General features: G+C 34.3%; 1 protein-coding gene across 1 annotated transcript in view; it reads right to left on the bottom strand.

Annotated features, from left to right (window-relative positions):
* Positions 1–14112, bottom strand: part of LOC150097052 (poly [ADP-ribose] polymerase 2-like) — a 184641-nt gene that overhangs the window by 145901 nt on the left and 24628 nt on the right. Inside the window, exon 4 of the mRNA XM_090407855.1 lies at positions 4517–4855. Within this exon, the coding sequence (XP_090263981.1) occupies positions 4517–4855 (339 nt within the window). The remainder of the gene's footprint in view (positions 1–4516; positions 4856–14112) is intronic.

Below are 14112 nucleotides of genomic sequence, written 5' to 3'. Positions count from 1 at the left end.
AGAGGCAGTGAAGGAAAAGAAGGAAGCATATCAAAAGATCCTGACAAAAAAGTCGGCTTGTGCTCTTAGGGAATACAGAGACAAATGTAAGAAAGCTAAACACCGTGTAAAACTAGCTAAACAAAAGTCATGGGAGGACTTTGGCAAGAACATAGAAAATAAATATCAAGAAGGTGGCAAGATATTCTGGAAGTTGTGGAAGAAGCTCAGAAATAGAGAAAAGAGTGCTGTAAAAAGAATTAGAAATGATAAAGGTGACGTGAAAACAGGAGAAAAAGATATCCTTGAAGTATGGAGTAATTGCTTCGAAAAATTGCAAAATGAAACAAGCAGTGAATAGTGGTAAAAAACACTGACCAGGCATGCAGTCAGGAATACATATCCATACTTGAACTAAAAAAGCCATCAAAAGTCTGAAATGTGTAAAGGCAGCAGGAGTAAATGATATTCGACCAGAAATGTTCACGTATGGAGGCATTAAAGTCTTACAGTGGCCGCACTGCATAGTTCAGAAGGCCTGAACAGCAGAACGAATTCCAGATGATTGGAGTAGAAATCTCATAGTACCCATATATAAAAAGGGAAATAAAACTGAATGTGAGAATTACAGAGGTATTTCATTACTGAGTGTTCCTGGTAAGATGTATGCAAGTATACTTGAGAAACGGTTGAGAAGAATTGTAGAAGAAAAGCTTAGTGAAGAACAAGCGGGATTCAGACCAAATACAGGCTGCCATGATCAGATGTTCACTTTACGACAAATAGTGGAGAAATCACGGGAATATAATAAAGATCTCTATTTGAGTTTTGTAGATCTGGAAAAGGCATATGATATGGAGCCAAGAGAGAAGCTATTCAATATGCTACAGTTATATGGTGTCAATGGGGTATTATATCAAGCAATATTTAGTCTTTATTTGAATTGCAAGTCAGCAGTTAGAATTGAAGAAAGTACAGGAAGATGGTTTAATGTTAAATCTGGTGTGAGATAAGGATGTACATTATCCCCTCTGTTATTCATTATCTGTATGGATCACATTATGAAGGAAAGTGGTATTAAACATGATATCGAAATTGGAGATGTTAATGTCAGCTCTTTGCTTTATGCGGATGATGTTATACTTATCAATAAATCCAGTACGGGTCTGCAAGATTCCTTGACTAAATCGAATAACTGTTGTAATAGATATGGTATGAAGGTCAGCAATAAAAAGACAAAGACAATGAAAATAGGCAGAATCATTGAAAATATCAACTGCATTGTGAATGGAGAACCTGGGGAACAAGTAAAATATTTCAGCTACTTAGGCACAATTTTTAGTGAAGATGGTAAATTAAATATGGAAATAGACAACAGAAGCAACAAAGCTGGTATGGTAGGAAGTCAATTGAATAAATTTATATGGAATAAGAGAGAAATTAGCTGTATACAAGACATGTTCAAACCAGTTTTAACTTATGGATCTGAGAGCTGGATCAGAAGTAAAACACTTGACCAAAGACTAGAGACCGCAGATATGAGAGTCCTCAGAAAGATTAGAGGCGTGAACAGATAGCATCATTGGCAATATCATATTAAAAACGAGAATATTAGGAAAGAACTCAACATTGTCAGCATCCAGGAATGCGTTAGCAGAGCTAATCTCAGGTGGTATGGTTACTTAAACAGAATGGGCGAGGAAAGATTAGCAAAACAAGTGTTCTCTGCCAAGTTGGCAGGAAAACGACCCAGTGGAAGACCAAGATATAGGTGGATTGATATGGTACTGTTAAACTGTGAATGAAACTATATTGTGTATTTTGTTTTTTTCATTCACATTTAACATTATTTATTATATATTAATCATGACTTGTATAAAGGTTATTTATTAATCCTTATTTAAGAATTATTATTTAAGTATTTATTCTGAATTTAATCAGTTATTAATTAATTAAACAATAATATGTGTATAATTTATTGTGACTTATATATATATTGTAACGTGAATTTTATTATAGTTATCTGTATGCGAAATGAAAGAGTTGATTAAGTAGCTCTAATGTTCTATTTATTGTATTTTTATTAACTCAATGTAGTGGTACAACCTTATGTAACATTAACGAAAATGTTTACACTTATTTGTTGTCATGGAAACGCATGAAGTAAACGAGCACGAGTGGAACAGAGCGTGAGCTTCGAGAAGGAAAAGAAAAAAAATAAAAAAGAGAGGAGGGGGTTGCAATGGAAATTTTGAGGCAAAAGGAAGCAAGGGTACAAACTAGAGAGGTGGAAGTAAATGAAAGGTTCTCAAGGGCAGAAGTTAAAAAGGATATTATTTATTAGCGAGCAAAGACGAAGTGAACCTTATAGTTAGCTGAAGGCGAAGTCAGCAGTAATAATAAAAGGAAATTAATGCCGTAATCGGATAATATAAAAAACTGGACTTTCAGTGAAGAATTATGAATAAATCCAGTTAGTCTAGAATTGCGACTTATTTCTAATTTGCCCTAAGGAGAACTGCACAGTATTTAATTGGTTATTCAGTGGTAACAAGGATAATTAAAGTACCCTAAAATTGATGAAGTAAAAAAACACCTACAAGTTTCGCCAACTTAGCAGTCTGGCTTCGTCAGGGTGTATAAAAGAGATACAAAACAACTTAAACTGTTCGTGAAGGAATGAATCGAATACAATTGTGTTTTTTTTTTTTTTCAAATACAGAAGAATGCATATATCAAAAGTATGGAGCGTGTATGATATCAACTGTTGTTATGCAGGAACGTTCTGTGATTAGCAGCGAAATTTAACTTTGGCATGCTTAATAATCTTATGAGGGGTCTTCCAAATATCAGCTAGAATTAATCCTTGATTTCTATTGAGGTTGTGTTTAGAATGGATGACAGCTATAGCTACTTTTATGTTTCAGGAGCTTTTGTGACATTCGATGGTATGGTTTGTCCTCAAGACAACAACAACAACAGAGAAGACAACTATGGGTTAGATGTCTTCTCTGTTGTTGTTTACATCTCCAACGTGTTCTCTTTTTCTTATTTCCAAACTTCTTGAGGTCTGACCATTTAATCCACATGAATAGAGGATGTTGTAGACACTGGTGTATTTGAAGAAGGCATAGATGTCTTTTGGAGATCTTAAAAAGTGGCTGATAGTCTTTAAAGGTTTAAAAGTCACTCGTATTTCATGTGGCTTGAGGAGTGCAGCAATCTTTTTAGAAACTGTCCCAGCATAAGGAATGGCAATGGTGGATTTGTAACGTGTTTCCTCAGATTGTTGTTGTGGGGGGTGGGGAGGTTGCAGAAAAGTATCTTATGGATCAGTTTTTTTTGGATAACTATTGTCTATCAGAGTTTTTGAAACAAATCAACATCTTTTAGTAACTTGTTGCCAAACATAGTTTTTACCACATCTTTTATAGCTGGAAGCAGGGCAGCTCGTGCATAGGCACTGCAGAACCCCCAATTGTCGACAGCCTCGCCTTGCTAAGATTCCCTTTTCAGAATCTTCTATAAATATATTCTGATTGTCAAGTTTTCTTAAAAACTCCTTAAAACAAAATTCTCTGGTCTGCATTCTCAAACTTTCATTTTTTTTTCTCTTCTGGTTATTCCCCATTGTCCAGATACTGAATACTCTGTTAGCTGTCAATCACCCATTCCTTTCTAATAAGTGGTTGTCTCAACAATCCCACCACAAAAGGTTGTGAACTCTATGGCACATTAGTCCTGTTGTGGATTTAGAAGCCTTGTTCTAGTTACCAAACAGATTAAACATGAAATTTTCAAACCTGCACAGCATTCATACCTCATCTAAAGCTGGCTACCCTCATCTGCTCTCCCCAAAGTTCCTTGTTCCTGCAACTTATCTTATTATGGTCAAACTGGGAGATCTGCTAACACCTGCCTAGAACATAAAAAATACATCTATCGCCTTAAAGTATGATCAGTCAAGGCTTGCTGATAATGCCTTGCACGCCTTACACAGAATCAAATGGAAAAAAATTACTATTCTTCACCACAAAAAAATACAAATTTGAAATACTTTTTTTGTAATCAGTAGCAACTAATCAGTATAAAACAGACCCAATCTTAATAAGTATGGTTGTATTATACTTCCCAAGATCTGGGAAACTTTAATTCCTAGGCCTTCTACCCAACACAGATAAGATTAGCCAACAGCACCCATAAAGGGTACCCCTCATAGGAATTTAGGCTTCACTCCAATCTTTTCCACTTATTGTTTGTGCATATTTGTGTGTGTTTTTGCAATTTTAATATTGTTTCCCTGATAATGTTTTATACATGCTGTATTTATTCCATTAAACCACATGAGTTCAAACTAGCACATAAGTCTAAATAGAGGATGGGTAAACATAAACACATAAAGCTGCCTGACCAGATGATTTATTTATCTTAGGTTCAATTAACTTAAAAGTTATTCCTACTCATAGTTTGAAAAATATTTGTATTTTAAAATTGTTTTGTAGAAAGCATGTATATAGGTAATTAGATAAACACTTACTTTTTTTTAAATTCTTTTTTAGCTGCTTCTAAGTTCATTCCAAATGGAATTAATGAGTTCTGTCCTTTTTTCCCTACTCTACCCCAACGAAACCAAACACTGTAAGAAGATTGATTATCATCTTCTAATAGCTGGATAATATAATATTTGTTATTATTATGTTGCACATTTGTCTGGTTTAGCATAGCATCATAAACAGTATCATCTTCAGAATACACATGAGCTACTCCCACTTTGCCAATGCATTCAGGATCTACTGGTGCTTTTCCTTTGATTATAACAGTCTTCATCACTGGTTCTTCTTTTTCTTCCAACTCTTCAGGCTTTTCTTTCTTTTTCCTGATTTAAAGAAAATAAGACAAAAAAACAAACATGTATTTAGGTATTTAAATCTGTTTTATGAAAAGTAATTTATTAACTTCAAGAGGTATTTTACATCTAGCATCTACAACATGAAATTATGATAGCATTTTCATATGACAGGACATTTACTTGCTATTCTTAAAAATACATTATCTCTTGCTTTTTATTATGCTACAGTTTTAATTATTACTCTTACTATTAAAAGAGACCTCCAAGGAGTCAGGAACTTATCAAGGGAGGCCAAATACTACATACACCAGCTATCATACTTGTTCTTGAATTCATCCACACTGCTTGCACACACAACTTCCAATAGCAATCCATGCTAATCATGCACCCTATGAGAGAAAAATCTAGCCCTCACCCCCTGCTTTCATTCATTTCATTTCATTCATTCTCAGCTTCCAAGGATGCCCTCTCAACCTTTTCCCCACCTTCCATAAAATGAAAAATTCCATCAACTGAAATCCTGTATGACCCTTTCAGAAGTTTGTAAGTCTAAATCATATCATCCCTCTATCTCCTGTTTACTAGTGTCTACGGTCTACAAATTCTTGATCTTTATAATCAGTATTCCACAATCTTGATATAATTTTTAACACACTCCTTCACACTCTCTCTCTACTGTATTAGAATCACAACAGAAACCAGAGCTGTGCACAATAGTCCAAGTGAAGTCTTATCAAGGTCTTGTAAAAAGGCAAAATGACATCCTTATCTTTACATGTCAAAGTTTGTTTCAGCATTGCAATTATCCTCTGAGTTGTATTTGCAATCTTTGCTATATGGCATTTAAACTACTAAAACTCCAAGATCCTTAGCATTTTTCCAAAATGCCCAATATAATATGACATTGGATATCTCATCACAACAAAGCACATGACTTTACATTTACTAACACTGAACTGACAGTCATTTTCACATTCCCACAATTCCAGCCTATTGAAATCATTCTGCAAGTACTGCATATCAGTTATATGTCACCTGTGAATCCTTCCCAATGTCATTGATGTACAGATTGAATAACAGTGGAACATGGACTGATCCTTGTGATATACCTTAAATTTTGCAGACTCACATCCCTCATATTCCACTTTTTGATATCTATCAGTCAACTATCCTCTATCCATGCTAATATTTTATAATGCAATTGTTAATATTTAGAGATGTTTATTTAAAGGATATTATAATATTAATCCTACCGGCTGCGCCATCGTTTAAATATAGGATTTTTATTAATATTATTTTAATCCTACCATAGAGATGATCTCTGTTCAACAATTATTTTTAATTTTCCGAGTGTCCCTATATATTTCTTTATTTATTGCACACGGGTTCACTCCGATTGGTGCAATGACTTCTTTTTTACTATTTCTTTCAGAATCCAAATAAATCACTGACTCAAGACCAAAATAAACACATTTTATAAAACAAAAACAATATATATATACACACACTTCAAACAATATTACATGACTAACTACAAATTTAATTGGATCCAAGGCCTTTTTAAAAATAAACTCACACTTAAGACTAGACTAAACACTTTATTTTCACAATGACAAAATGTTCATAGCCAGTTTCTCTCTGTGTCAAGGCCCTTTTCCAAAGATATATGACTTTATTCTTCATTTTCACAGGATCTTTTCTCATCGCTCATGTAGCACACATTAATTCTTCCTAACTCAATTCTGTCTCTTTTTAGTAGAAATAATAGTTAGATCCGGCGTCCTTAATACAGATGAAACTTCTTAATCAGAGTTTTCTCGAACATTCCTTTAGAACATAAATAGCAATTTCTTCTTTTATTCACTAATGCTGATTGACAGTCTTAACTCTTCCACTTTAAAAGAATTCACAATTATACGATTCCCTTTTCAGAACTGTAAATCTTCCAATTAGGGTTTCCTTCAATATTCCTTTTAAAACGCCTATAGCAATATTTCCCTTTTATTTATCAATACTTATTCCACTTTAAACTTCATAGTTCCACGATTCCTTTTTCGGAATATACTATTAATTTTCCTCCGAATGTCACATAAAAAAAAAACTTAATTTCCTCCGAATCTAAATATCTGCCGGCCTGTGTTCTAATTTCTTTCTGAACACTCTTCTTGTTTACTCCCGTTACTCTAATACCGAACGCTGTTCTTGTCAGCTGTCAATCACACATCAAACTTCTCGGCGAGCATGCGCACTCCATGAAAGTGGCAAGCGAGAAACTAAATACAATGGCTGACACGTAGATTATGTTGGCGTAACGAGGATGTCTCTTCAAAACACAACACTTGATAATTTTAAACTATAATAAAATTGTTTTAAGTAATACAAATATCAAATCCGGTACATCAATTTTTTAACTTCTTTACATATCATTTTTGACAAAACAATTTCAATAATGGGCACATCGCAAGTGCTGACAATGCGTGTTATGAAACTATAAACAATATGTAAAAATATTCAGAATTTTAAATTATGATTATTTTTACACAATCCCATATTCTCCAATTTATGCAACAGTCTTCCAAAAATGTATGCAAATTCCAAAATTATCATGGTGTATCCATTCCCCCTTGTCTTAACTAAATGGTAACATTATTATAGAATGTGAGCAAGTTGCTAAAACATGACCTTCCCTTTGTAAATCTATGATGTTTGTTGCAGATGTTTGTTGCAAAGTTGAAATTCTCTGTCAACTCATTTCTGAATGTTAGCCCTTACCAACTTCTCCAAAATCTTCACCACCACTCCTGACTGGTCGATAGTCTTCGAACCACCCTTGTGCAATGGAATTATATAACCTGGTTAAAGGAATAGCCAGTTCAGCTGAATACTCTTTTAGCATCCATACTGATATCCCATTAGTCCCTATTGCTAAATTCTTATTCAGTTTGTGCAACACTCTAATACCTCCTCCTTTACATCTGAGTTTTTCATCCAGTGAAGAGGTAGCAGTGAACTCAATTTTGCATACACCAAGATGATAGTTTTTAGTAAAATGGGCATTCATGAGTTGAACAACCTCTTTTGCATCTGCCATCCTCACTCTATCTGCATTCAGTAGAATTATTCTTTCATATTCATTTTTTATTTTACTTGCAGAATATCAATAGAATTCTTTAGGGGTTGTCTGTAGCTTGCAGAACAAGTTTCTTTTCATACTCAAACTTAGCTTTCCATACAACAGCTGTGACTCTTCTGCTGCTTATAATTTTCATAACAGACGTCATCCTTATGTACATGGTATTCCTTCCACATCAGCCTTTTCTTACAAATCTCTTGGTTAATAAGATTACACATTCATTTCACTCCTACCCTATTTATTCTTTGAACTCTTGGGACACATTCTGATTTTGCATCATTTAAGTATTTTTCAAATGCTTCCCATGCACTCTCGATATTCTTCTTATCAGCAACCAATACCATGCTACTGAACCAGCATACTCCTCAGTTGGTCATAATTTCCTGCTTTGTAGTTAAGCAACTATTTAATCTTCAAACTCTAGGGACATATACTGATATTTCATCATTTCAGTATTTTTTTAAATGGTGCCCATGCATAAACAGAATTGTGATAATTCATCTTTTTTCCTAAAAGAAATAAAAATGATTAAAAAAAAAAAAAACTGCAGATTACACCAGGGTCCACTGTAAAAGTATGTCTGCAATATGTAATATCCACAATCAGGCTAGTAGAAATTTTATTAGTTTTTAATTATCCAAATCAAACAATAGCTCAATGTTGAAAGTTTATTTTTCACTTGGTTAGACTATAATAAATTTAGTTTAATCCTTTATCCAAGTGTGAGCAAACAAAGTTTGTGCCTGAAAGTATCTTCAGGACTGGGGTAAGATGGTACAACACTGGGCAACTCGTTGCAAAGGTGGAGCAAGATAACATCACTTCTATCTCAGTAGGTAGAGATGACCTTGCTAATGCTTCTGCCTGGTATCTCCACTTGGGCCTGGCTCCCACTGAAGAGACCTCAATAAAGGTCGAAACTAGTCTGGGTAGTGGCCCTTCCCTTAATGCATAACATTAGACATATCCGCAAGGAGATGTGTTTTGCATTATGGGAGATACTGAGATAGGAGTGATGTTAGCTTGCTCCATCTTTGCAACGAGTTTCCCGGTGTTGGACCACCTTACCCCAGTCCTGAAGATACTTTCAGGTGCAAACTTTATTTGCTCACACTTGGATAAAGGATTAAACTAAATTTATTAACAGCTCAATGTGATACCAACAATATGTCATACTACTCTGTAGCTTGATTTTGTATGAACTATTTATAACAATGGACTGACACTTAGAGATGCTTAAGAGTCAAAACCTGGAGGAGACACTATGTAGCCTTTTAAGGAATGCAGAGAACCGACCAGAACTTCTGACCTAAGGTCAAATCCTCACTTTCTCATGGTGCAACCAGTTAGGTATCAACCTGGATACTGAATGAATGAGGATGGGCTAGCAATTTAGTGAACCAAATTGTATTATTTTTATTAGCATTAAATCATACTGCAAAATGACAGTACAACATGACAAAATTTCATGCCAGCCAGTTAAACAAAATCCCTCCCCCCAGTTGTTTTTGTCAGGGAATGAGGGCAAATAGCAAAAAGTCAGCTACTGCAACAAATGCAAACTCAACATCAGTAGAGTTCAAGATTTACACCATCAACATAAGAAGTATCAATGGAAAAGAAATGGAACTAGCAAAAGAAGTGGGAAAGTACTAGATTGATATAACAGGTGTTACTGAAACAAAAAAATAAGAAAAAAAGTGAGATCTTTCTAAGCAACTAATACAAGATGCTATATTCTGGCAGTAACAATAAGGAAAAAGAAGGTGTGGATATAGTATTCAACACTAAATATAAGGATAATCTTGAATAGCAGGCAATATCAAGTAGAGTGATTGGGCAAATATCAGAATGAGGAACTGGATAATGAAACTTATTTGTGCCTATGGTCCTACAGGAATTTTTCTAAGCATTATAGAAGGCAGTTTAACACAATGAAAAAGTGGTCCTTGTTGGAGATCCAAATATTAAAGGAAATGATTGCAAGGATCTAGAAACTATAGGAAACTGTGGATAAAAGAACAATGCTAATAATAATAGTAAATATTGTGGTATTTCTGTTCAGGATATGGATTAGTTATTACTAATACTATGTTCCAAAATGTGCACAAATTCACGTGGAGAGAAGATGCAAGAAATAAAAGCCTCATTGACTATGTTAGAGTTGACAATATTTTCACACTAGTTTAGAACACGTATACAGAGTATATGGAGTACAGAGGATATGAAATGGGAAGTGATCACTATTTAGTTATGAGCAAGATAAAAATGAAGTGCATATTGAAAAGAAGAGTGTGTAAAAAAGTTAAGCAATATTCAGAAGTGAACTGGAGGCTAAAATACACCATTTCCATCAGCCACCTGAACAAACAAACGAGTGCATACAATTCACTACCTTTCCTGAATACACTGATCACACATCTTCCTCAGGCAGTCTATCTTTCACTGTCTACTGCAAGCCTACACATACCAGCCAATATATACATGCTAATTGTTTTCACCACTCTTCACAAAAACTTAATAACATTATAGTTATTAACATCCTTAAAAACAGATGTTAAAGATTTGTCTCCCTTCTTGGGAATGAGTTGAACATGGGCTAATTCAGGATCCAGGATAGATGTAACTGGAACAGGAGAGAATAAAAAAGGTAACACAGAACAGGAATCAACTATGGAGCACAAACCTTCATAAATTCTAGTGCTGAATTTCCTGAAACTGAAAATTCATACATTGAACTTGAGAAATGCAAGCTTGGACAAGATCTGCCTAACTCCTTTCTGCAAAAAAAAAAAATCAAATAATGTTTGGAATAGTAGGAGGGCATTTATCAAGACTGGCTATGCAAGAATCAGAGAAAATGAAGAAACACGAGATTGACACATTCTAAGTTGCTTAGGGTAACAATGCAATGGAAAAAGTGGTGTAGAAGTAGGATCAGAAAAATGTTATGTGTCAATAGATTTGGAAAGTGAGCAGAAAGCATGAAAACCATTTGGATATGATCCAAGTTTCCTTCTATTAGCCTTTATAATGTTCTCTATACTAATCTTACATTATTCAGGTACATTTTTATGCAATTTTAATTATTGAAATCTGTAATTATTATTATTATATGGGCACTTGAATGGAGTCGAAGATTCATCATAGGAGACCCAATCTATAAACACTTGGAGCCATTAACAGATAAAGCACTCACATCTGACTCTGGCAATCCATTCCACTCACTGACAACTCTGCAAGCAAAAAATCTAGTCCTCACACCCCTACTAACCACACCTTTATTCAACTTCCATGTATGACCCCGTGTTCAGGTTCCTCTAGCCAAGTGCTGAAACATTTCCCCTGCATCAATCCTATAAAACCCTTAAGCAACTTATATGTTTCTATCATATCCCCTCTTTTTCTCCTATCAACCAACTACTGCAATCCACACACCTTCAATCTATCCTCATAGGGAGCATTTCACAGACCACTCACCATCTAGGTCGCTCACCTCTGAATCCTCTCCACTGCTTCCTCATCCCCAAGAAACCCAGAGGACCAGACTTGAGCACAGTAATCCAAGTGTGGGTGTATCAAGGCCTTATAAAGAGGAATTACAACTTTCTTATCTCTACTTGTTAATATGTTCTTCAATAGCCAAGTAATCTTATGGGCAACCTTAGCATTATATCCTCTAAACTTTTACTCTCTGTCTACCACCACCCCTAAATCTCTAGTTTCATCATTTCCTGGAGTACAGTGCCAGCAATATGATACACAGATTGTAATCTATTTTTCCCAAAATGCATAACTTTACATTTCTCCACATTAAACACCCATTATCTTTGGCCCATACTGACAGCCTATTTAAATCATCCTGCAAGCTCTCCATATCACCTTAACTATTACTCTACCTAATTTTGCATCACCAGAAAACAACTGAATATTTCTTTTCATGTTATTTCCTATATCATTTATATATAAATTAAACAGCAATGGTCTCAGCACTAGTCACCTATTTTCACCTCGATTTTTGCCCTTCCATATGCCACTTTTTGATATCTGTCCAACAGCCACCCTCTTATCCACTTAAACAGTCATTCTATCTCCATTTGTTCTAATTTGAGTAACAGAGTTCCATGCAGCATTCTGTCAAATATCTTTGCAAAATCCAGCAAAATCATCGTATAGCCATTTCCTTTATCCAACTCAGCTGTTACTCTATTGTAAAATAGTTCATAAATTACTTAGGCATAATCAACCTTTCACAAAGCCATGTTGACCCTCATATAGTATCGTATTCTACCCATTCTCGAATTCTCTTTCTCAGCAATTTTTCTAGTACTTTTACCATCAACACCTGAGATACTGATTGGTCTATAATTTGCTACTGCAGTCTTAGAACCTTCCTTATGCAAGGGAATTATTTTGCCTTCTTTCCACTCCCTTGGAACTCTACCAGAGCTGAGGCTTAAATGAAAAAGCCTAGTCACAGGCATTGCCAGTTCCCTTGCACATTTTCACAAAACCCTAGTTGATATCTCATTAATACCACAGCTGTATTTACATTGAGATTCTGCAAACTCCAATTCATCCACATCTGTTCCTACATCAGTATCTATCACATATGTTAAAGTAGTAACCTCACTAAGATGATATACCCTTGCAAAGTGGTAACTCAGTAACTTGACTATTTTATCTGTTTTTGTGTCCCTGTGCCCATTAAGGTTAAACTTCAATAGATGGGGGGGGGGACTGCATTTAATGATAAGAGAAACCTTTCAGTCATAAATACTGAAACTGAAAATTGAATAACCCTGTGATACAGAAATTCTACACCACCAGCAAATGCTGTAGATGAGCAACTATAAAATTATGGCAACCGTGATGTAGCCAAAAGTAACCCATGCCAGGAAGAAGGGGAAACTAGCACCAGCAAAATAAAATTAAAACATCCAAGTAAAATAAAATTAAAAAAAAGAAAAAAGACCTAAGTACTAGATACCAAATTCCAAGATGTCACCAGTGGGAGCGAGACTGAGAAAGATAGATACCAAAGTCAAATTAATAGAGAAGTCATATATTTCCCACATACAAGTAGCAAAATGTGTATCACCTCATTACTAAAATACTCTAGATTACAGTTATAGAAAGATTTTTCACTTGGTTACAAAATAAATTATAACTGACAAAAAATTATGTTCTTTCTTTTAAGGTTACACGGTGATCAGCATTTATAGATTTAGTGACACAAAAACGGGTGTTTTTGTGTCCCTAAATCTATAAATATGAAATTATGTTCTTGTTTCTTTCTTAATCCAAGTGTAAGCATGAAAACCATATCCAAATGGTTTTCATGCTTTCTGCTCACTTTCCAAATCTATTGACACATAACATTTTTCTGATCCTACTTCTACACCACTTTTTCCATTGCATTGTGAAATCAGAGGATACTCATATATATACTTATGTATTAATTCAATCTTGGAATCTTCCTGAATCTGTCTCCCACTGATGAATCTTCAATAAAGGTCAAAATCAATCTGAGTAGTGACCTTTCCCATAATCATAATGCTTAGCATATACATGTCCATGTCCAAAAAAAAGTGTACTTCCAATCACAGATACTATGAAGTCAACAGCCTCTATATACAAGTAGCATAGTTGCGAAGATACTTCAAGTGCAAACTTACTATAGTGAGAACTAACTAGAATTTTTTTTTTTCTTTTATAAGACATTATTTTGAAGATATAATGTTTAAAAGTTTGATCGCATATTTAAGTAAGACAATGATATCTGTTTAATGAATATTTTTATTTAATATATTTTAATATTTTTAATATATATTAATATATTAAATATTTGATGATGTTTATTTCATAATATTTAACTAAGTTGCATATTTTTTTCATGCGACTGATAAAATTCAAGTTGTATGTTATGAAAGGGAGATGTTTCACAAAATTATAATAAAACAATAAGTACTCACCTGTGTAAAATGCTGAATCATCGTTTATAAAAATGAACTTCATAAAAATAAATCCTGATCTCAGCTTTGAAATGTGATATAAATATCAAGAACAAGCTGACATCATATTTGCAGAAAACAATTTTAAAATAATATAAAAATGAGTGCTGAAATATAATACTAATCTGCTGTTTTAT

Source organism: Typopeltis vanoorti, chromosome 18, assembly GCF_054136105.1.
Source record: "Typopeltis vanoorti isolate ZY-2024b chromosome 18, IOZ_Tvanoo_1.0, whole genome shotgun sequence".
In the NCBI taxonomy this organism is placed as follows: Eukaryota; Metazoa; Arthropoda; class Arachnida; order Uropygi; family Thelyphonidae; genus Typopeltis; species Typopeltis vanoorti.
This window is presented reverse-complemented; position numbering and strand designations above follow the sequence as displayed.